At 34.3% G+C, this 25,066-nt stretch overlaps 1 protein-coding gene across 4 annotated transcripts in view; it reads right to left on the bottom strand.

The window, feature by feature from the left end:
- Window positions 1-25,066, bottom strand: part of LOC113056575 (signal-induced proliferation-associated 1-like protein 2) — a 111,138-nt gene that overhangs the window by 64,236 nt on the left and 21,836 nt on the right. For all 4 annotated transcript variants that reach the window (XM_026223334.1, XM_026223335.1, XM_026223336.1 and 1 more), the window contains exons 2-4: window positions 7,920-9,664; window positions 2,732-2,865; window positions 632-820 (exon numbers count right to left, since the gene is read on the bottom strand). In XM_026223334.1, coding sequence (XP_026079119.1) covers window positions 632-820; window positions 2,732-2,865; window positions 7,920-9,297 — 1,701 coding nt within the window. In that variant the 5' untranslated portion in view covers window positions 9,298-9,664. The remainder of the gene's footprint in view (window positions 1-631; window positions 821-2,731; window positions 2,866-7,919; window positions 9,665-25,066) is intronic.

The following is a 25,066-nucleotide window of genomic DNA, read 5'->3' as shown; positions in this document are numbered from 1 at the left end:
GTGAACTTAGGAGAGGAGGTCATTCTGACTTAGCCACGACAATCTGGTGTTTCCGGATCAGCTACTGGAAGTATGTTTTGTTTTTAGTTTAAGTATTTGCTAGTGACTGTTCAAATGTAGAGTTTTGCATCGAGTGTGTGAGTGTGTGTGAGAGAGAGAGAGAGCGAGAGAGACGGTCACACATTAGAGACCACGTGTCTTGTGTACTGCAAACACATACGAGTTTCATCACTGTGTCTGTCACACCACTCGTCGCTTGAACTGATGGTAAAACTAAAGACATTATTAACTATCTTTCCATTTATTTTGAAAGATGAAGCTCGCGATAATAGAAAGGGTGTTACATTTCCAACGAGTGCTTGTGGTGTTCGGCCAATCACAATGCACTGGGTCAGTTGGCCAATCAGAGCAGACTGCTCTTGTCAGGAGGAGGGACTTCGTACAGGAGGAACTACAATAATGTACAGTATTTGAAAAATAATGTGTTTTTTTGAACATAAAAGCATATCAACATTTTCTGTTACCCCAAATACACAAAATTATGATCATTTAAAAAAAGCATCATATGACCCCTTTAACAACAGCATCAAGCGCAGCTCATCCAATCAGATTCGAGCTCTTTAATACACACCCCCTGCTCGTCCAGTTTGAGGAGCTGCTCTGGGACTCGGGGTGAGCTGATGGCTAGTCGGAGACACTGGATGTTCAGCTCGGGAACCACGTACTCCAGCACCTCCTTCAGCGGGAGACCGCGGGCCGTCCCGTGCCTCGCTGTGGAGGGCACAGCGTCCTCCAGAATCGCCCCGCGCAGGGTAGTTAGCTGAGGGACAGAGAGAGATAGATGTTAGTACGCTGGACAGGAATAAAACATCACATGCATTACACAGCACGGACATTTTCCTGCCTCAGACAATCAAAATCCCATGACAAGGCAGGAGGTTTTACCAGTCTGGTCAATACAGCAGTCCAGCGTTTGACCTCAAGTGTCAGTCTATGACAAAAAAATACATAGATCCATTGGGATATTAAGTCATTGGCAATGAAATTCCCCCTCCCTGCAGGAGATTTGAGAGCACGCTCTTGTCTGAAAGGAAGTAATTGAGTCTCGACCCTTTTATCTGCACTTTCACTTATAAAGTAAAAGGCTTTTATGCTGAATGCTGATTTGAAGCACTAGCATCTCTTTAAATCCCATTCTGACGTTTTGATTCATGAGTGCGTCTAGGCTTCATAATTCATTTTCATTGTGAAAGAGTTCCATTAGAAGCTAAAGATCAAAGCCTGAGGTTTAATGAGACGATGCATTTGATAAGAGAGAAGATGACAATATCAATATCATCTGATAATATCATCTACTCTCTTCGAAAAATAATAAGAATATTTCAACTAATAAAAAAATAAATAAATTAATAAATATATATATATATATATATATATATATATATATATATATATATATATATATATATATATATATATATATATGAGTGAAGTGACATACAGCCAAGTATGGTGACCCATACTCAGAATTTGTGCTCTGCATTTAACCCACCCGAAATGCACACACACAGAGCAGTGAACACACACACACACATTGTGAGCACACACCCGAAGCAGTGGGCAGCCATTTATGCTGCGGCGCCCGGGGAGCAGTTGAAAAAAAAAATAATAATAATAATAATAAATAAATAAATAAATAAATAAATAAATAAATAAATATATATATATATATATATATATATATATATATATATATATATATATATATATATATATATATATATATATATATATATATATATATATATATATACTCACATATATATATATATATACTCACATATATATATATATACACACACATACATATATATATATATATATATAATGCATAAAAAAAATGAAATGTCATTTTAGGTCTGTTATGATTATTTTTATTAAAATTAGATTTTATTAAAATTATCCATCCTAAATAAATAAATAAATATTTTTATATTAATAAAATAATTATAATATTATTTTACCATTTATATTTAGAAAATGAAGTATATTTTACAACAATGTTTTTGCATTTTGACATTATTTTCATGACAATTAAGACCATTTTTCCAAACAATAAACAAACATTTCACCTCATTACAAAATAAATAATTTAGGTCTATTAAGATTTTCTTATAATTTAATTATAATTTAAGATTATCCATCCTGAATCCTAAATGAATGAATAAATGAATATAATTTAAAAATAACGTTTATTTTAGAACCATTAAAATGTTTACACTTTGACGATTTTGTATTGTAAGAAAGTAAATCAACTAATTAATTAAATACAGCTATAAGCAACTGATTTCTATTTGACCTCCTAAGGATGATATATTTTCATACATTTATTTTTATTTTATCACACACATATATATATATATATATATATATATATATATATATATATATATATATATATATATATATATATATATATATATATATATAAATATATATATATATATATATAAATAATATCATTTTTACATATTTTTATAGCTTGTAAGTTTGAAAGAAGGAGAGTATTAATTAAAATCTTTAATTTGAATGTGGAAAAATAGCTGAAACAAAACATTTTTCAAATTTTATTGCAATTTGGATTGATTTTAAACTGAATTAATTACATGACAGGCCGATCAATGAATCAAATGCGATCTCAATTAATGATCATTATTTATTGCTCTATTACCTGACTCGTCCTGAAGGTAACGCGGTAGTTATACTGCGCTGTGTCCTTGTCTTTCCCGTCATCCAGCTTCTCTCTCCGTACACTGATGGCCACCGGACCCAAGTGTTCATCCACACCGAAGTAGTTCTGGTGCTCTGAGGGAAACGACAGGACAGATGTGAGGTCAGGCTCTAGAAGGACACATAACACTTAACAAGAATCACCTTCCTGAGCGACCCGGAGAGGAAGAGGACCAAGAGCTGCTTATCTGAGAGGTCAGAGAGAAATAACTGACTTAAATCCACGTTTAGCTGCTGAAAATACTAGTGCTCTGATCATTTTGTCCATCACTGTAATACTTTACATTAAACAGCTATTCATCTTCATATTTTCATGATTAAATGGACAAATGAAATATAAATTATTCCTGTTTATCCTGTGTATCCACAAAAACTAAATTTATATAACTAAAAGGATCTCAGTAAGTCAATGTCATATTTCTCTCCACAAAAATAAATGCACAGTATATTTTGCATAAAGAAAATTACATTTATTTTAGAACCATTTATTAAGATTATCCATAAAAAAATAAAAAAAAATCAAGCAAACAAACAAACAAACAAATAATGTTTTATAGCAACTATGTTTTAAAAATAATCAAATAATACAATAAAATGATCATATGTTACAAACAAACTAACGTTTAAAATAAATTACGTAATTTGATAGTAGTTTAACTGTAAACACTTTATAAATTATTTTCTCTTTAGATTTTAAAATATTATATGATTGAAATAGGATGCATGATATTATTAATATTAAAAAATATATATTTTAGGATAAATTAATTTTAAATACTTATAAATTTACTTATAAAATATTTCACTTATTTAGATACTATAAAAATATATTTTGATTTTAGAATAAAATGTGACGATAGGCTTTATGATATTAAAACAAAACAAACTAAACTAAAAGCTTATTTTTGTACCATTAAGATTTTTGCATTAATTATTTTAATGACAACCGATGGTCAAATGATCATCTGTTCCAAACAAACTAACAAATAAATGTTTAAAATACATTATTTAATTCGATAGAAACTTAATGTTAAATACTTTATAAATGATTTTCTATTTTGATTTTGGAATAAAATACCAGTATGACATGCTCTTGATAGGCTTCATGATATTAAAAAAAAGTTATATTGGAGAAGAGTTAAGGTTAAAATATTGTTCTAGTCATCTGTCATGTACACATGGCAATGACGTCTCACAGACACATCGTTGCTATATATGAAGCATAATCTCTGATTTCAATGCACCATCGGAGATTAACAACAGAAATAAAACCAGCTACAGACCAAGCTTAACCTCTTTCTTCTTGATATCCTTTTTCGTAAGCCCCTTTAGAGACAAACATGCATTTGGACATCAAGTTGAAAACATGAGGCCAAAATTATGCAACATGATGAATAGTGTGCTAAAGCATGTCACTGAGATGAAAAAACCATTAAAGGGGGGGTACAATGGTGTTTCAGAGTTGTTCACAGTGTTAAAGAGATGGATTCTCATGGTAAACATGGCTAAAGTCTTAAAAAATAATTTAGAAGAATGACTACCGAAAATCTTACTTCCTGGTTGGTACAAGTTTCGGCTGTTTTTTTTCCCGACCGTGGCTCTAATGACGTAGACGAGAACGGAAGTCCTTATATGGGCATTTCTCCCAGAAACACATCGACCAGAGGAGAGCGAGACCGCTCACATCATCAACGCGCTTCAAAATCATCCGCAGAGCTGTGTAAGATTTGTTCGAGAATGCCTCCAAATAAGTGCATTTTTGCAAACTATGAAAAAAAGTGCGACTTATAGTCCAGAAAATACGGTACTTTCATATATTGTAGTACTGAATTATTTCCTTTTTTACACAGAGTATATTACGTTTACAGTTTGGGCTCAGTAAGAAAGTATATTTTTATTCATCATGACATTTATGAAGTTACATAAGATTTCAATTACTGTAAATGCTCTTCTTTCAAACTTTCTTTTCATTAAAAAATCCTTAAGGTTTTTTTTTTTTTTTTTTTTTACATAGAAATATTTTCAACACTGATATAATGAGCAGACATGTTTCTTGAGCTGAAAATAATTTGAAATGCAACTATGACACATCAGATTCTGTCGCCAACGGGAGGCATTGAGCTGAGCCATGATTCTTACCGATATGAAGTATTAATAACATTCATGCATTAATGCAGACGTTCAGTGAGCATGTCACAGCTTGCATCTCCGATCATGCAGCATCTTGGTCACGAACAGGGGAAAACAGGAGAGGAAGTTAACGGAATCAATGCTTCTCCCCAGGTGATAAAAGCATCACGGAGAGTAAAGTGTGAAAGAAGATAGTGGCTCTAGGGAGAGATGTTGACAGCTCTGTCCTTTTCACGTCCCTCTAGAGACGATGACGGGGTGATGATCAGCTCTGAAAGGTTAAATGGACTCTGACCGTTTGTTTGAAGTCGAGAATGTCAGACTGTCAAAATTAAATCAGTTTCTGTATTTAATAATTTAAAGCCAACATTTATCTTAAGAGTAAGTTATGCATTCCATTTAATTAAATTTATGCATATATTTAATTTATTAGAATTTAAGTTATGCATTTAAGTTTTGCATTCAGTTAAATTCAATTTGAAGCAATGCATTCAAGTTATGAATTTAATTTTATTTCATTTAAAGTTGTGTTGAAGTTATGCACTCAATATAATCCAGTTTAAAGCTATGCATTTCATTTATTTCAATTTGCGTAAAAATGTATACATTTAAGTTTTGCATTCAGTTTAAAGTTATGCAATCAATTACAAATGAGTTGTAATAAAAAAAGCACTAAAGTTCCTATTTAAATCTTCCATTATGTAACATTATTTAAGTTATTCTTCACTGCATAAACAGCATTAAATTAACTATGAGCTAGGTATTAAACAAAGCTGCATTAGATTCAACAGTAACCTAAGAATAACGAAATAAATTAATATCTGGCTATTAGTTAGTTCACATGGCTAAATGGGTAAAATTTCGATTTTTATGTCAAAACTCCTTTCCTCTTTAAACAACACTTAAAATAAAGTTAAATGCACAAGACTAATCAGGGTAAAATATATCCTTACACAAGTAAAGGAAATTGAGCTCTTCTGCTTGATAGGTCTTTGGCAGCTCGGCACGGTGGATGATTATCTCTTTCCCAACAGAATGAGCTGGCTAACATGATTTATTGTCATTTGAGCTGAGCTGTAATTGGCTCATTCGCTATGGCTGGAAAGCCGGTGAACGTGCGGGACACAATCACAGCTTTCACCCACAGGCTGCGGCTCATTATTCAGCGCAGTCAAAGGAAAGAAATGAACTTCTGAATGGCAAGAAGTGGAGCAGCTGTTTTCCAGAGCTTAGGAATGAGTAACACAATCCTGTCTATGCAGATGTGCAGACATGCAATAAAAAAAGCAGTCTGACAGACACGGACACCTTCTCAGTTAAACACGGACGACATTGTGCAAAATAAGTTGAGGTATAATACGCTTATTCCATTCCCAGACACGCTGAGGTGTTTTAATGAAGAGCGGTGGGACTGTGGTGACAGGAGAGGGTCCCGTCTCGCCTCTCTCGGCATCACGGCTCCTCGGAGGGGAACAGCTGCACCTCACCCTGTCTATTCTCACATGACAAATCACAGGCCAAAGACAGGAGAACATTCTCACACCTCAAACGCCATACTTCTTAAAACCTACGGTCCCTAAATCATCAGACTGACATCCAAAGGAGAGAATATTTCACACAGCAAAAATATTGTTTTAAAAATGAATAGTACGTTGTAGACACTTTGCTAAGTTAGCCCCGCCCCAAAAATGGAAATTCTGTCATTTACTCACCCACTCATGTGGAACAAAACAGAAGAAGATCATTTGAAAGGATGTTGGTAATCAAACTGCCAATGGTAGCCATTGACTTCCATAGAATTATTTTCCATACCATTGAAGTCGATGCATTGAGGCTTTGTGAATATTCATAGCAAATTCTCGATGGCTGAACTAGTGATATGTGATGTTCAAACCCATGCTGATACAAGCAAAATGATCGTGCATTCATAACGTGCGCATAAAGACACATCTCACAGACAGCGTGCAATTCCAATATACACATTTACTTAGTGTTTCAAAATATCTGTCTTGGTGAGTACTCCTGAAAACATAATCTATTCCGTCTTAAGTGAACGTCTGAGGAACAGTTGGGGAAAAACATCTGATATGTAACATTATATTAGATCCTTGCATCACAGCAGGTCTTATAAGTGGGAATCACTTGCTGCTCGCTGCTTTTGTATTAATAACCAATTAATTTGGAATGAATACACTAAAGTGATTCTTTTGATAAGCCTATATGTTGTCTTACTTAAATGCTATTGTTCAGATGTAAGATGAATGCACTATTTTAAATTGCACTATTTTAACTGTTTGTTTGCATTTTCTGTTCTTTGTTCAGTTTTTTATATTGTGATTATTAATGAAGTAATATTATTAGTCGAAAAAAAATTCAACGTTGCTATGTGGTTTTGCTTTGGAAGATTCAGAAGACCAGACCAGTCATTTTCTGGTCATTTCCAAGAAATCTTACATCATTTTGAATGTTTTTTTTTTTTATATATTTATGGAGATATAAGGACTAATGTTTGAAAGCTGGCTCATTGTGACACATTTTGCAAGCACAGGTTGCAAATCTTGTTTTGTGCTCAACAGAAGAAAGAAACTCATACAGGTTTGGAGCATTTGTACAATGAAGATACAAACCTATGAAAATATTTAGGGCCAGATTTACTAAACAGGGGAAATTAGCATGGGATCACAATCCCATAAAACCACAGATGGGAGTAGAAAGTTCTGCGGTTGATCTGAAAGGGAAACTCCAACAAATGCATATAAGCCACAAAATACTTGTCCATGCCAGAGTTACAAAAACACAAACATAACCTTTGTGACATCATCACCTAAATAGAAATTATGTTTCAGAGGCATAGGAAGATTATAAACAATAAAAATGTTGAATAACATACACTGACGAATCATTCTGAATAGAACCAGGAATGAAAGGTCAATTTAGTTTCATGTTGAGTTTAACAAACAAGAATCAGGTTTGTTTTTCATGCAAAAGACAAGGCTTACCTCTCCCATAGAAGAATTTGTGATAATAATATGCTCCGAGGTCGATGTGCTCGATGATGTACCGCTTGACCTTTTCACGGTGGATTGGCTGGCTTTCTCGTGGCACCTCCAGTACAGACACGCCGGCATTAGTACAGTGGGAGCTCAAGGAGGACTCGAATGAGCAGTTTTCTCCTCCAGCGCTGTAGGTGGCGTTGTTAGCCCTGGATAGAGATATCCTCCTCTCCCCTTCTCCACCAATCTCGTTGCGAAAATGCGGGCAACTCAGCACCAATCCATTGCTCTTCCCATCCCCCTCATCCGCATCCAGATTCTCCTTGGGATTGAGGTCTTCCCGACTTCCGAGCGGCGATTCGAACATGGATGCAGGTCCAGTTGTATTCCCAGCCACTTGTCCACCTCCTGGGACTTGGTATTGGGAGGCGGCAGAAGCTCCAGTGGTGGTGTTCTTCCTCTGGCTGAGGCTTACGCGATTGGCCACCGCTTCGCTGATGTTAAAGAGGATGCTCTGGACGTCATAGTGAGCGAAGCACTTCTGGAAGCTGAGCGGCCGGCGGTCATCTTGCTCGGTGGAGAGCCGCAGACCGTCATTCTCGCTCTTAATAGTCCTCAGTTTCCTGAACAGCGATGTTTCGGATGATTCCGACTTGAGACGACGCATGAAGGACTTCTCTCTTTCTCGGCTGTAGAGGAAGGAGCTGTCCACGTAGTCGTAGCCGGAGATGTGGACGATCTCTCCTCGGGCTATTTGTGCAGCGGTCTGCAAGCTTGGGGAGAGTGTTGTGTCGTAGCGAAGGAGCTCTGGGAACCCAGCAGGCGGAGCGCTGCGATGGTCCAAGTTGTCAATTCGATATCCTCGCAACATAGTAAAGAACCCATCGTTTCCAAGACCCTGGCGGTCAATTGAAGACGTGCTGCCATACTCCCGATGCAACGAGGCACCTGTGTTGGGGTTGACAGCATTCTGGTCCATTATGTCCTCTGCGTCAATGTCGCTGATGGTAACGTCACTGTTACTCCTTTGACGAATGGGATGGAGTCCCTTCAAAGGGGATCGACTCAAAAGGTCACTCAGGGAATATTTTGTATCCGAATAATCCTGCTCCAAAGGAGCTCCACCTAAATCCGTGATCTGCACACTTTGGTCTAGCTGTCCGTTCTGAAAGGCTGTGATGACAGTCTCGTAGTTGGGTACCCAACCATCTTTTTTGGAGGGCCAGTCTGTCACCCTGGCTCGCACCCCCATTTTTGGCATAGCAGGCGTTCCATTCGTCTTGCCACCCCCATCCAGCTTCCCTTGCGTGTTGCCTGCCGGATGTCCCATACTTCCATTCAACGCTTTCAGCTTCTTGCTAAATAATTCCTCAGATGGCTGCATGACGTTAGAGGAGGCCTCAAGCAATGGAAGGTTTGTTTTATCACCGATACCCACGGCTCAAGCTCATATCCTGCTTGCAGCTGCTTGGGAAAGCGAGAACTCAAGTCCCCTTATTGGTTACATTGTCATAGGTCACCCATTTGAGTCTCAACTAGTTTCAGAGTAGTCCTAGAGGGAGTCAGCCCACATAAAGGGCCGCCCTTCACTCCAAGTCCATTTTTCTCCAGGAGGGACCAGTTTGATGAAAGACAGGCAGCATTTGGGTGTCACGGACGGCTGGAGCTTCAAGGAGCAGAAGGGGTCAGTTGAAAAGGCTCTCCTTTCACAGAGCTCAGCTAATTTAGGACGACAGCTGGAGGAGAGCGATCTGTTGGGAGCAAGGAGAAAAACAAAAGCGCATTAATGCATCTCGCAGCAGAGAACAGCAGAATATATTTATTCGGATACTCTTCCAGGATTTCAGAGAGAACAGTGGGATGACTTTCTCACAACCTCCTTATGACCACTGAACAATGTAAGACTGTTAGATAAGTGGCAGGGTGTGTACCGCACAACATGCCTGATGACTCCTTCAAGAAGGTCTTCTCACAAAGACATCTTTCAGAAATATAAACGCCTATTTCTGTTGCTAACTTTTATTGGCCAAGTAGGGGTTCAAATCAGTCTTATTAAACTTAAGGGAACGTTCAGTGGTTTTCAAACTGGATTATGCATTAGGCAAAGAGAACACAGCAAAATGTCTTTAATTTCATGCCACATTTATTCGCTCCCACAGAGTACTGGGGCCCCGAATTGCAATGCATATATTACATGCGCACCTATAAATGCATATAGCATATATATATATATACACATGTATAGACAAGGTTCCCAGTGGGGACTCCAGCATTTGAACTTCACCTTTTGTTCAGCTGTACAGCTCAATGCATGCAGGTTGGGAAGATGCCACTGATGACCCAAATGGGGTTTTCTTGTTCATGTGTATTGCACGGGTGCAACATTCATGCAACTTTATATATTTTCTATTCAGAATCATGTAGCATGACCTGACATTGCTATCAGCCCACAAAAAAAATCTGCTATAAATCCTACAAATGTAAACACTGTGACCCTTTTTCTGAACCGAACCACTAATCTTCATTCCAATTTCACTACTCCTAAAAACAGGAACAAGCCACAAAACATCCCATCTTCACTACATTCGCCCTATCCCATGATTAAATGTCTGATGTAGCTTATATTTGCAGGAGAAACAACATCTGGTGGGGCAATGTGGGCCACAACAAGATAAGCTGTAATGTATATGCTGTTGTTTTAACACTTAATATAGTTATTACAAATATACACTAAACACTGAATATATAGGCCAATGCTGCATACTGTATTTCATTATAAAGACATTAGCAATATTGCAAGAGTTGGATAAAGCATTTTGATTAGTAACAAGCTAATTTTGAGATAAACATTATTAAAATACCCTTTTATCCGAAAACTTATAAATTAATTAAGTAAAGGTCTGGCCCAAATTAACAGCTGACATAAATAAAATACAACCAAGACGTTAATAAGGGAGCCCTGGCTGTAGTTTTTGGATAAAAGATAGTCTTTTTACCCCAATATTTTTTATTCTTATTAAAAATAATAATTTAACTATTTAAATATTTGAAATTTTTGAATATTTTTTATATTAAATAAATTAATAATATTGTGACCGAGCATACAACAATATCTTTAGAAGTCAAAATATTGTTTTATTTTCATATGTGACCCTGGACCACAAAACCTTAAATGTCTTAAATGTAAATTTTTCAAAATTGAGATTTATACATCATCTGAAACTGTATAAATAAGCTTTCCATTGGTGTATAGTTTGTAAGGATCAGATTTTGTAAAAATCTAAATATATAAAAAAAAAGTTGTCCAAATGAAGTCCAGCAATGCATATTACTCATCAATTTTTTTTTGTTTTTATATATTCACGGTAAGAAATTTACAAAATATCTTCAAGGAACATGATCTTAATATCCTAATGATTTTTGGCATAAAAGAAAAATCTATAATTTTGACTCACACAAGGCATTTTTAGCTAATACTACAATACAGTTTTGTAAGCAAACTTACAATATAAAAACTACCATGCAATTTCTATGTTAACATCAAATCAGCTAACGCAATTTATCTAATTGCATTGGTTTATTTGCAATGTTTTTCCTAGACTGCTTCCCCTCGGACCGTCCTTCACAGTGATACGAGCGAGCAGGATTTTGGATCCCAGTGCTGAAGCCTAACTAAATGTTTTCACATTGAAATGCAGTAGCAGCAAAAGTGCTTCCTGAAATAACTTCATTAAATGAGACAGGCTTTTCTAAAAGGATGAGCAAGGACAAAACAGAGGAGCTCCGTTTACGTAATCCTTTTCACATTGACACAATCATTAAAACACACACACACACACACACACAGCAGGGTCACTGAGAAAAACTCTGTCCTTAAAACACTCAGTGACTATTGAGCTGTAAACTAAAAGAGTTTCCTTCAGTGTAATGAGACTCAGAATAAACTGCTGAATTCCAACAAGATTCTTCACCAAAAGCTCTTTAAAAATCTAAACGTCTAAATCCAAATGATGTCTAAACACAGCAGTTCATCCAAGCAAACCACATGCTAACTGGAAACGACTTGCAAAGGCTTCTTGTGAAGGCAGAGTAGTTAAAACACTTTCTCCTTTTAATTCTAGTCATTTAGCAGATGTTTATATACTAAGAAACCTAAAAATGTAAAACACTCCAAGCAATTCATGCATGTTGGAGCTGAGCTGGTGATCTGAATAAGAGAGAGAGAGAGAGAGAGAGAGAGAGAGAGAGAGAGAGAGAGAGAGAGAGATGCAGAACTAGGAGGAACAGTATTAATTACTGCTGCTTTAAAACATTGATTTATAAATCTGTGAATCCATTAGAATCGTTAAAACACAGAACCACAAATTCCTGTAGCTCAAGTGGTAGTGCATTGCGTTAGCAAGTGCAAGGTTGGTGGTTCGAATCCCAGGGAACACATGTTAGGAGAAAAAAATTGTTAGCCTGAATGCAATGTAAGACGCTTTCGATAAAAGCATGTGCTAAATGTACCCTTGTTTTCTCTACCTCTTCTCTAAAGCAGCAAAACACGGCTCCGCCCCTTTGCTGCATTTTTCCAGGGGCGGGGTTTATCTAGGTTTGTGACATCACAAACCCAGGAAGTAGCTCATTGTAGTCCCTACCCACCATTTTTGTAGGCATTTAACAGCCAGAATTATAAAAGACTCTTTGAACTTTCAGCTCCTTAACATCACAGATATTGTTTATGCTCAAACAGCAACATTACACACTACTGTTAAAAAAGTGAAAACGCAATCAACCACCCCTTTAACTATTTTAATAGCTTACACTAAAAGTTATATTTTAATATTGAACAAAAATTTATGAATGAATGTGTTTATTTTTAACAATAAGCTGTTATTTTTTTAATGACTGACATAAAATCTATTATATTTTAATACTGCACATAAATACATAGATAGGCTAAGTGTTCATTATTAACAATAAGCTGTTAGTTATTTTTCCTATCATTACAATGTAATAATGTATAGTATAAAAGATTTATATTCATCTTTGAGTTTAGCTAAAGATTACATTTAACAGTTTTCAATTATTAATGTTTTTAAAAGATAGAAATGTAAAGACTGAAGAAAATAGCATGCACAATTAAATATTTAATTTTGGCTGCTGAATATATATTAATATTGAGACAATATTGAGACGTTTATGAAATAGTTTTTCAATTACACACATATATAGAGATGTTCCGATACCCTTTTTCTCTTCCCGATACCGATTCCGATACCTGGGCTCAGGGTATCGGCCGATACCGAGTACTGATCCGATACCTGGGTGTATATCTGTATATACAGCTGTATATATTACTAGCCCTGTGTAAATTGCTAGAATTTTTTTATGGTGTGCTTCAGACAGATCCCTCAATAAAACATGAACAAATACATGGTGAACTACTGTATTTATTACAGTATTTTTATTATCTAACATGAATTTGACAGTATTATTTATTTTCTTATGCAAAAAAGAACTTCAAATGCAGCCAAAAATCTAACACCGCAAACTAAAAAAGGTATTTAAGTTTTACAATATAACTGTATAAAAAAACTGCAACAAATAAGTCTAGGAATATAAAAAAAGATCTATTAATCAGATAATCTCTAACAAGTAAAAAACAAGTAAAAAACAAGCAACCATCTAGGTATAATTATTATTATTATAGAGATGTATTATTATTACTGTAGGCTACAACAGTAGCTTTATATATTGTCAATTTACTCATGTAAACCAAACATTTATTTTAATGGGCTGCCATGAAGATCTTTGAGTGTCTGTGTTTATGATATGACAGTATTCTCAAATGAAACGGTAAATTCTCATGAAGTGACGGTTTATGCGTTCGTGTCCTCATGACACACAGCAGAGACTACAAAACAGCGAGCTCTCGCGCATCTGTGCCAGTCACCCACAGAGATGTAGATTTTGCGGGAGTAATATTTAAATAGTATTTTGCAGTTTAATATTCACAGACACTAGTATATATTCGGCTACTGTCTGGAGCCCTGCGTTTTGACTTACACGGAAGCAACTGAACGCAGTTGCCGGTACTGAATATACTCGAGAGTCTGTAACTACCGGTACTACAGTGACATACTGCTAACCACTGATCTATAATATAGTAGCGGCTTCACTGTCTTTTGGCAGTTTAGAATGTGATGAGTGATCCAGTCATATATAGATAAGGGCTGCTAACGCGTTTTCATTTCTTCTTCGCTGCTCTAAACAGGGGTTGCTTGTGGCAACACAGCACAACTTCCTGTGTTTTCAATGCATTTTGAGCAGCGAAGAAGAACCGTGCAGCGGTTAGGCAAAGCTTGCGGTCATAACTAGGTCTTTTTTAAGAAAATGGTATCGGATCGGTATATGGGTTCATGTACTCGCCGATGCCGATGCCAGAATTTGTTGTGGTATCGGAGATATTTCCGATACTAGTATCGGAATCGGAACAACTCTACACATATATATATACATACAGTGCAGACCAAAAGTTTGGAAACATTAAAAAATTTTATGTTTTTGAAAGAAGTTTCTTCTGCTCATCAAGCCTGCATTTATTTGATCAAAAATACAGAAAAAAATGTAATATTGTGATTATATTATTACAATTTAAAATAATAGTTTTAAAATTTATTATACTTTAAATGATCATTTATTTCTGTGATGCAAAGCTGAATTTTAGGATCATTATCACATGATCCTTTAGAAATCATTCTAATATGATGATTCATTATCAAAGTTGGAAACAGTTCTGCTGCTTAATATTTTTTCAGAACATGTGATACTTCTTTAGGATACTTTGATTAATAAAAAAAAAAATAATAATAATTTTTCTCTTTCTTTTTTTTAAATAAAATCAATACTTTTATTCAGCAAGGATGTGTTAAATTGATAAAAAGTGATAGTAAAGAAAATATATTATTAATTATTTTGAATAAATGCAGTTCTTTTTACCCTTTTATTCATCAAATATATTAGACAGCATAATAATAATAATAAATGATTTATTTATTTATCTCATAATAAATCAGAATATTAGAATGATTTCTAAATGATCATGTGATCGACTGAGGTTACGTGTGACACTGAAGGCTGGAGTAATGTTGCTGAAAATTCAGCTTAGCATCACAGGAATAAATTATTTTTTTTAAGTATATTCAAATGGAAAACTATTATTTTACATTGTAATAATATAATCACAATATTACAGTTTTTTCTGTATTTTTGATCAAATAAATGCAGGCTTGATGAGCAGAAGAATCGTCTTTCAAAAACATTAAAAATAGTAATGTTTCCAAACTTTTGGTCTGTACTGTATAAGTCTCTGGAAAGTGTAAACTAAAACACAAAATAAACATCTGCCACATACACAAACTAGACATCAGGGTGGTCTCTATCTAGAACACAGACAATGATAAATGCTCTCCATCGTGTCTTCCTCTACTGGGGCCCCTGATTGCAGCACAGCTTCACGGTCAGCAAAAATACATCATCCCTATGACCTCTGACCTCTGACCTGTGCAGAGTTCGTTTTCTGACTGGGCCTTCTGTGTGTGCGAAGAAAGCTAATGATGGGAGGTCTGACACACACACACACACAGAGGTCTCTAACGAGCTCAAGCGTTCATTATCTTTGGTCAACCTCCAAGGCCAAATAAATGAAATTGGGGAGATGGAGGGGGGCTTCTGTGAGACTAATTATGGCGATGAACTCATTTTCTGTCGCTGGCTGGGCTGGTTTTGTGTCTTTGGTGCCTTTTCGCCAGGTCTTAAAATAATCTTTTGACATGGTGGCCTGATTAGAGGCTGCGGGAGTATTAATGAACCCGCTGCTGGCAGCCATCTTTAAAATGATACGCCTCTGTCATCTACTTCAGATGAGATCGCTGCACCCTGAGGAAAATATCAGGAGCACACCGTTTGATGTGAGCATGTTTAACCTTATTTTGCCATTGCTAAAGTTATCTTTAGTTTTATTTTTAATTTCATTCCTGTTCATCAGTTTGATTTGCTTACTTAACCTTATTTCCACTAAACTATTTAAAATAAATCACATTGTAGATATTGTGGCATTGTAGCAGAAAGTTATGCTTGGGAATAAATTGCATTAAAAAAAAAATGTTTTATTTTTTATCCAAATTTTTACTATTAATCTTTTTCTTTTTCATAAGCAATTATTTATTATAAATCACATCACAGATATTGTGGCATTGTAGCAGTGAGTTGTGAATAGGCACAACTTTTATTTATTATTATTTTTTTCTCTGGTTTATTTTACATTTTACATTTTTTCTCTTAAACTTTTTCTTATTCCAACACAATTATTTATAATAAATTAACAGTAGATGTTGTGGCCTAGCTGAAAGTTGTACATGGACATAACTTTTATTATTTTAAATTGTGATTTTTACAATGAACCTTCTACTTAACCTTATTTCCACACAATTATTTATACTAAATCACATCGTAGATATTGTAGATATTGTGGAACTTGTGAAATTTTATTTTACATTTTATTTTTTTATTATTAAATAAAATTTTTTGTATTAATATTTTTCTTATTTGTACAAATAGATTTTATAGCAGCGATTTTATATCAATTTTATTTTTCATTTTAATCTTATTTATAATAAATCACATCACAGGCATCATAAAAACAAGTTGTAGTTGTGCATGGACACAAACTTTCATTTTTTATTTTTACTATAAATTTTTTACTTTACCTTTTTCCACACAATTATTTCTAAATCCCACTGTAGACATTGTGCCATCATAACGGCAAGTTGTGCATGTGCATAATAATAATAATAATAGCTTTTATCATTGCAGTTGTTGTTAAGATTGGTGATTATATATATATATATATATATATATATATATATATATATATATATATATATATATATATATGTTTGTGCATTAGAAAGGTTTGTGGGGGTTTGAGCTCATACCTATTTAATTTGAGTATTTAAATAAAAAAATGGCACAAAAATACTATAGTATTTTTTATGCATTGCACATTTGAGTGCATTAAAGATGTGAGGTATGCAGGACAGAGAGCGCTGAATGCTGCGATTCTCTTGAGCACAGGGGTCACCCCAAACCTCCTCCTCCTCCTCCTCCAAACCGGATCTGACAGGAGAGCTGTGCTGAAAAGTCAGGACACCGCAGAGGGTTTCACTGACAGCATGAGCGCAAACCTAACCTGAGATTAAACCCCCACAACACTACAACTCTAATATAGTGAGAGGAAGTCAAATACTAACACTCAAATTTCATTTCTTTCTGAAATCAAACCCCCTCAAATGTTTCTAATAGTGCAAAAGAATAAGAAAGAATGAATTCTCAATATTAAAAAAATAATATTAGTAGTATTACTGTAGATGCATAACTCAAACTCTCAGAAAAAATGGTACAAAAGCTGCACTGGGAAGAGGTTGCATTTAAGGACCCTAAAGGTGCTTAGAGTGTACATGTTAGTGTCTAAAAGTAAATATTAGTATCTTTAGAAAATGTCCAGCCCCAGAGACAACTTTTGCACCTTTTATTCATATATACACTATTATACTTTTTAATAATATTTGAAGTATCTTTATAAATATACATTGACTACGGGTCAAAGGTTTGGGATCAGAATGATTTTTAATGTTTTTTCAGGAGTGTCTTCTGCTCTGCATTTATATGATCAAAAAGACAAGAAAAAAATTATATTGTGAAATATTATTATGATGTAATATATACATATTATAATATATATATATATATATAAAATAATAAAAAATAATATAATTATATATATATATATATATATATATATATATATATATATATATATATATATATATATATATATATATATATATATATATATATATATATATATATATATATTAAAATTCAATTTATTCCTGTGATCAAAGCTGAATTTTCATCATAATAACTCCAGTCTCCAGCGTCACATGATCTTCAGAAATCATTATATTATGATGATTTATTATTAGTTGCATATATATATATATATATATATATGTGGGTGTGTGTGTGTGTTTGTGTGTAGCTATATATTTATTATACTTTAGCATTTTTTTTAATATTCAGTATTTCGACTTTAGTCAGTTGCCAAGGCAAATTTTTAAAATGTTTCATCAAATATTTGCATCTTATTTCATATTAGCTTCATTTAAATGAACAAAAACTAATTTCCCCATCTCTGATTCAATGTACGTCTGTCAGATCTGATCAGAACTTCTCAAAACCAACCAGTAAAAGGCAAAAACTGAAAAACCAACGACACGTGTGGAGTGGAGAAATCAAGAAATAAAAAAGGTGCTGCTTTAGAAAATCAGTCCTTTATTGTGCCAATGTATTTCAGCCTTCATCAAGTCTAAAAAGCCCTTTATTAAGACCGTCAGATTAAAATAACTAAATAAATGTCTTTAATAAGCATGCATGTGAACAGCACAAACTGCTTATGTAGTTATGTAGCAAAGTTTAATGCTTGGCATTTGGACAACAATAGCAACTAATAGTAATGATTGCAATAACAAGTGGCTGGCAAGAAGAGTTAAAATAACAGTCTATAATCAGACACCTTACACACTAAACGGCTTTCAGATATAATGACTGGCCGAATGCCAAAATGAGGTAATGAACCTATTCAGAGACTTTCCTTTTCAAACTCAAATGTACGTTCTTTATCCATCGACGTTCAGTTGTGTTCATTCAGGTTCAACAAAGAGCTGAAGAACTCAGAACAAACACACACAAGAAGTTCACACTTCACACGACGTCTCTGCTTTCAATCAGACTTCGAGAGCCGTTGTTTTAACCCTGAGGTGATTCGGATGACGATTATTAAATTCCTCACTTTGTAAGCAGACCCTGGCATCTCTGGTTTCATAAACACTGCTATTTCTGCTTCAGCGGAGCAGGTCACAGCCTCCAAGGAGCAGAAAACACTGAAGATGAGAGCACGGTTGTCCCAACGCTTTCTGGTTATATAGCAATAATAAAATAATAGTACACCACAAGCTGACACTCAAACTAGAAGCAGCGTGCCGCTCAGGCTCATAAAAAAATTGTGATAAATTGTGAAAAATAAAATAAAAATTAGGGCAGCTTCACCTTTTTGTGGTTATGCATAATGCAAAAAAACTAAATTATTAAATATTTTAAAAATAATAATAGTTATTATTTTTTTTATTATTCATAAATTAATAAATTATTTTTTTTAATTACTAAAATATTAACATTGTATAGTATTATTATACTTTATTTTTAATTAATTAATTATTATTCCTATTATTAAATAAAAACAACTGAAAACTACAGTAGTATTTTGCTGCAAAATTTCTAAATAGAAGATAATAGAATTTATCTTTTTAATAATTAAAATCATTTATAATATTTATTATTTAACTGTTTATATTTTAAGTAATAATTTATTCATGTTACAATTATTACTTTAAAAACTAAAATAACTAAACTATTGTAATATGTTGCCGTAAAATTATAAAATGGAATATTTCAAAAATATAATAATATTAATAAGAACAATAATAACTTTACAATACAACTTTACAATTTATGGCACAGTCTAATTTAAAATGACTTTAAAATTAATTTTTTTTAATCAACACCACAATAAAATAAATACGCTGAAGAACTAAAATAGCTAAAACGAAGTAAATAAAAAATAGCTAAAATAAATAAATGATATAAAAAAATATTAAAAGACTAATAAAAAAAATACTTAAATTATTAAAACTTTAAGTGAAAACCAAAAATATTAATAAAAGCTGAATCCCTACATTAATAATTATAAATTATATAAATAATATTAAAAAAAAATTGTAACCTGAAATAACTCTCAAAGTGTACACTGAAAAAAAATAAAATAAAAATATTGGTGTAGAAACCATTTTCCCTCATAAATTGCTAGTAGATTTCACAGCTTATTAAAAAGAAAAGGCAATTAACACATTACATAAAACATGAAATTTTCAAGTAGAAAGATTGCAATGTGTATATTTATTTACTTACTTAGTATTTCAGGATAGTCCAGACAATGCTAATTTGAAATCAGTTAAACCAGATGTTTTACTATACAGGTGAACAGCTATAAACATGTCACCAGTTTAACTAACCTGCCAAGCAACATTCACCTTAAACCAATGCTGTGCAAAGACAGGAAGACCCCACTGATTCACACTAATATCAAAGAATGCAACGTCTACTGTCAGTCGTGTTATCAGCTGAGTTCAGACACGTTTCTCAACACATCCACAGCTTGTGCAACCAGAAGCATGTTAAAAAAGACTTATGCTAAGGACAGAGAGAACTTCTGAAGTTTTAGAGTCAAAGTCGTTGGTTTGCTCCGTGGAACGCTCCCCTCTCAAATCCCCAGATCCATCCCTTCACAAAAAAATAGGAACGAGCCATCTATCCTCGGTCCACATGTATTAAAGCAGCCGTCCCTGAAGACACGGCCCTTTATCCTGCTGTATGTGATGGTCCTTCAGGACACTTGTTGCTGCAGGAACCACATTTTTACATCATGGAGCATCTACAAGAGAAAGTGCTCTTAGATAACAGACCACGAGATCAGCTCAGACCAAAACAAGAGGAAAAACCTTTCCCCACATTCAGTGTGACTATACAATAAGAACAGCTACAAAAACAACAACTACTGGTATTCTAACTATTCAAAATAATAATTTATTATAATTTTAATCATAGAAATCATATTAAAAATATTGCAACAATACAATGGTACTATAAAATAAAAATGTGTATTTCTATAATAATATTATTATTTTATTATGATTATTCAAAACAATATTTTATTATAATTATACAAAAATTATTAAAAATATTGCAATATACATTATTATTATTATTATTATTATTATTATTATTATTTAAAGAATAGTTTACCTATTCACATTTAAATTATAAAAATATTAATTTAAATTTTTAGAAATATGTTAAATATTGCAATACAATTGCACTGTAAAATAAAAAATGAGTATTTAATAAAAATAATAATAAAAACTAATATTGCTTAAAATAATATTTGTTATTAATTTAATAATTATTTTATTATTTAGTTTTATGTTTTGTTAAATTATAAAAAGTATCAATCAATAAATAATGCTACAAAAATAATGCTACTGGATTGTAAAATAAAAACCATCCCATAATACAAAAAATTTGTATTCTAATTCTAGTAGTAATAGTAATTAGAACAATTATAATGATTATTATTAAATTATCCAATTTCATTTTTTTATAACATTTAAATGATAAAAAACGATTAAAGTTTAGAGATTAAAGACAGACGAGAATGAGGACAGGAGGAGGTGAAAGTTGAGGAGAAAGGGATGGCAGGCTGGGGCTGAGTTTAGGAAAACGCTCACAAAACCCCCAACCGCTGTGCAGAACAGGCTCATTTGCATATATAAAGGGCCAGCTCTAGACTGTGACATTCAACCTCACTGGAAAATAAAGGAGAATGATACAAAGACAAAAAAAACCTCCATTGTTCCTGTGTGTGGTTCGATACGTGACCTTCTGGATGCTGAGAGATGGTTTTGGCACTCAAGGAATCCATGCAGGTGTTTAGCTCTGCATTTGTTCGGTACAAAAGACTTTATCTCACTGACAAACATTCTGCATGCAGCTTTACATATGTTTCAGCATCTGTGCATTTCAACATCAAACCTGTAGAACAATAGACAGACAGATAGACAGACAGACAGAATGAAAGAACAACAGACAGACAGAATGACAAACAGACAGAACGACAGAAAGAATGACAGAATGAACGACAGAATGACAGACAGAACGACAGACAGACAGACAGAAGAACAGACAGACAGACAGAACAATAGACAGTACGACAGACAGACAGAACGAAAGAACAACAGACAGACAGACAGAACAATAGACAGAACGACAGACAGACAGAACGAAAGAACAACAGACAGACAGAACAACAGACAGACAGAATGACAGACAGACAGACAGACAGGATGACAAACAGAATGACAGAGCAACAGACAGACAGACAGACAAGATGACAAACAGACAGAACGACAGAAAGAATGACATAATGAACGACAGAATGACAGACAGAAAGACAGACAGAACGAAAGAACAACAGAACGACAGACAGACAGAACGAAAGAACAACAGAAAGACAGAATGACAGAAAGAAATACAGAATGACAGACAGAAAGACGGACAGAACAACATACAGAAAGACAGACAGAACGACAGACAGAATGACAGAATGAACGACAGAATGGCAGAGAGAATGACAGACAGACAGAACGAGAGACAGACAGAACAACAGACAGACAGAACGAAAGAACAACAGACAGACAGAATGACAGAATGAACGACAGAATGGCAGAGAGAATGACAGACAGACAGAACGAGAGACAGACAGAACAACAGACAGACAGAACGAAAGAACAACAGACAGACAGAATGACAGAAAGAAATACAGAATGACAGACAGAAAGACCGACAAAAAGACAGACAGAACAACATACAGAAAGACAGACAGAACGACAGACAGAATGACAGAATGAACGACAGAATGGCAGACAGAACAACAGACAGACAGAACGACAAACAGACAGAACGACAAACAGACAGAACGACAGAAAGAACGACAGAACGACAGGAAGACAAAGACAGAATTACAGTCAGAAAGAAAGATCAACAAACAGACAGAACAACAGACAGACAGAACGACACAAAGACAAAGACAGAATTACAGTCAGAAAGAAAGAGCAACAAACAGACAGAACAGACAGAACGACAGACATATATTGCTTAATGTTTCTCTTGTGGCCTGAACATAATGAAAACAACTGAAAAGAAACATATTTCGTGTTTAACGGGTTGTTTTTGAAAGTCAGAGCTTAAAATAAAGCTGCCAAAGTTTGAGCGAAGTGTTAACAATTTTATTTAGGCTATAACAGACCTGTTTTAAAAACACATTTTTGAAACGTTTTCAATGAGTAGCAGCCTAATCTTTTATCATCCTCAAAGCTGTCGAGTGTTTGTTGATGGTTGGCTGGTTACACTCGGTGTTCAGCAGTGCAGTGAGCTCACAGCTGGCTTTACTTCAACTGCTCACAATGACGCTCACACACTCTCCCTCTCTGTGTGTGTGTGTGTGTATGGAATAATCCGGTCACTCCTCAACATCAGGACATTCATGTTCAGCTACACCCCCCTCCACCCCCTCCTCAGCATCAGTGCAACTTAGAAAGAATCTAATAAAGGATCGTTTGAGTGGAAGGAAATGGCAGAGCTTAATTGCGCTGGATTCATTTGTGTAAGTGTGGCCTTTCTTCCAGGCGGTTTCACTTTGATCTACTGCGCGGGGTGGAGGGGGTTCAGGACAACACGCCTGTTTCACTTCAGTTTTGGGGGATGTTTGGGAGAAAGATGGCCTCTCATGCACATTTCAACAGGAGGACCTGAAGGAGTGCAGCATAATTCACATGAGAGTGAGGCTTTTGATATGTGATGGACACTTCAGATGCCGCACACACACACTTCATACGCACTGAGAGCTGAGTGTGTTTGTGTGGATTCACTAGCAGAAGCAGTGAGTAATTAGCAATGTTCTCTGTTCAGCATAAATACATCAAAATATGCAGCAGACAACAGAACACATTGTGCGTCCTCAATGCAGTGTGTTTGACTTCCTTTTCAGAGTACTGAATAAAATCAAGGTAAAAACAACCATGTGTTTTCATTATTTAAATCATTGTGAAAAGTTAGGATTTTACACAAAATTTAAAAGAAAAAACAACAAAAATTATTTATATATATATATATATATATATATATATATATATATATATATATATATATATATAAATAATGCAACTAAATAAATAAATGAATACATAAAAAATAATACATTAATATGAAAAAGACAAGAAAATTATTTTCTTAAATTACATTATTATAAATTTAATTAATACAAAACAGAATATTAATAATGGATATTTCATTTTTATCTGTAGTTTTTTTAACGATTTGATTTGTGTAAAAATAAAATAAAATAAAATGTCTCTGCTTATTGGTTATCTGACACTCATTCCAATAATAATAGATGGACAGATAGAAAAAAAGGACCTACAGACAGTGAGAAAGGATGAACGACCGATTGATTTATAGATAGTAAATAATATAATAAATATAAATAATAATGCTTATTTGTTATCTGCCTTTTAAACAAAAATAAACATAATCCCAAATCGGTATTTCCGGGTATCAGCCATAAAAAGCCAATATTAATCGATTTCTAGTAAATGAAGAAACACATGTGGTAACAATGTAGTGTACTACTGTGTACCAATTTACCATTTCATATTGCATCCAGTTTCACATCCTTTTCTAAAACAGACAAGGCAGTACACAGTCCATAGTGTGCAGTATTCAGTTAGAAGTGTGCTTGAACTCCTTTCTAAACTTAGCCAGACTCTCCAAAGCAAAAAGTAGAACGGTCTTGTACTCAAACTCCAGTCCACAGTGAAACCCTGTATCCCAAACAGATGTAATCCAACAAGTTTCCAGCAAAAATACTTCATCCGAACTAAAAGTAAATGGGAACATGTTTGATATACCACCGAGTACATGAGCAAAACAGAAACCAAATCCGCACTGTTGCTTAGCTAGGATTTAACACATGGTCTCATGGCACCTGCTCAGGACACAGAGTGACTTTGAAATGCAAATGCGGTCTGGTCATGACGAACTTATATTTCACAGGAGCGTTCTGGAGGTTTTTAGTGGGCGGCAGGGGAGCATGTACATAAAATAATGCAAATGACCTAGAGGATGAAACAAAAAACACAGAAAGGCTTCTGGGATTGTGATGAATGCCTGAGAACAGATGTCATGCCCCTCAGAGGAACGTCCCTCATGTGGGCCACTTTAAATACTGACTGTCTAACACCATAGAAAGTCACACAGCTCTCCAACAACAAACACACTTACGGTAGCTTTATCAGCGGAAGATAAACATCCATGTTAATGAGTAGGCCTTCAGAAGATGCTTTCATTCAAATCAACTAAAATAAAGGTTTAAGTGT

Source organism: Carassius auratus, chromosome 38, assembly GCF_003368295.1.
Source record: "Carassius auratus strain Wakin chromosome 38, ASM336829v1, whole genome shotgun sequence".
NCBI lineage: Eukaryota > Metazoa > Chordata > Actinopteri > Cypriniformes > Cyprinidae > Carassius > Carassius auratus.
Note: the sequence above shows the minus strand (reverse complement) of the source record. Positions and strands in the feature narration are given on the sequence as shown.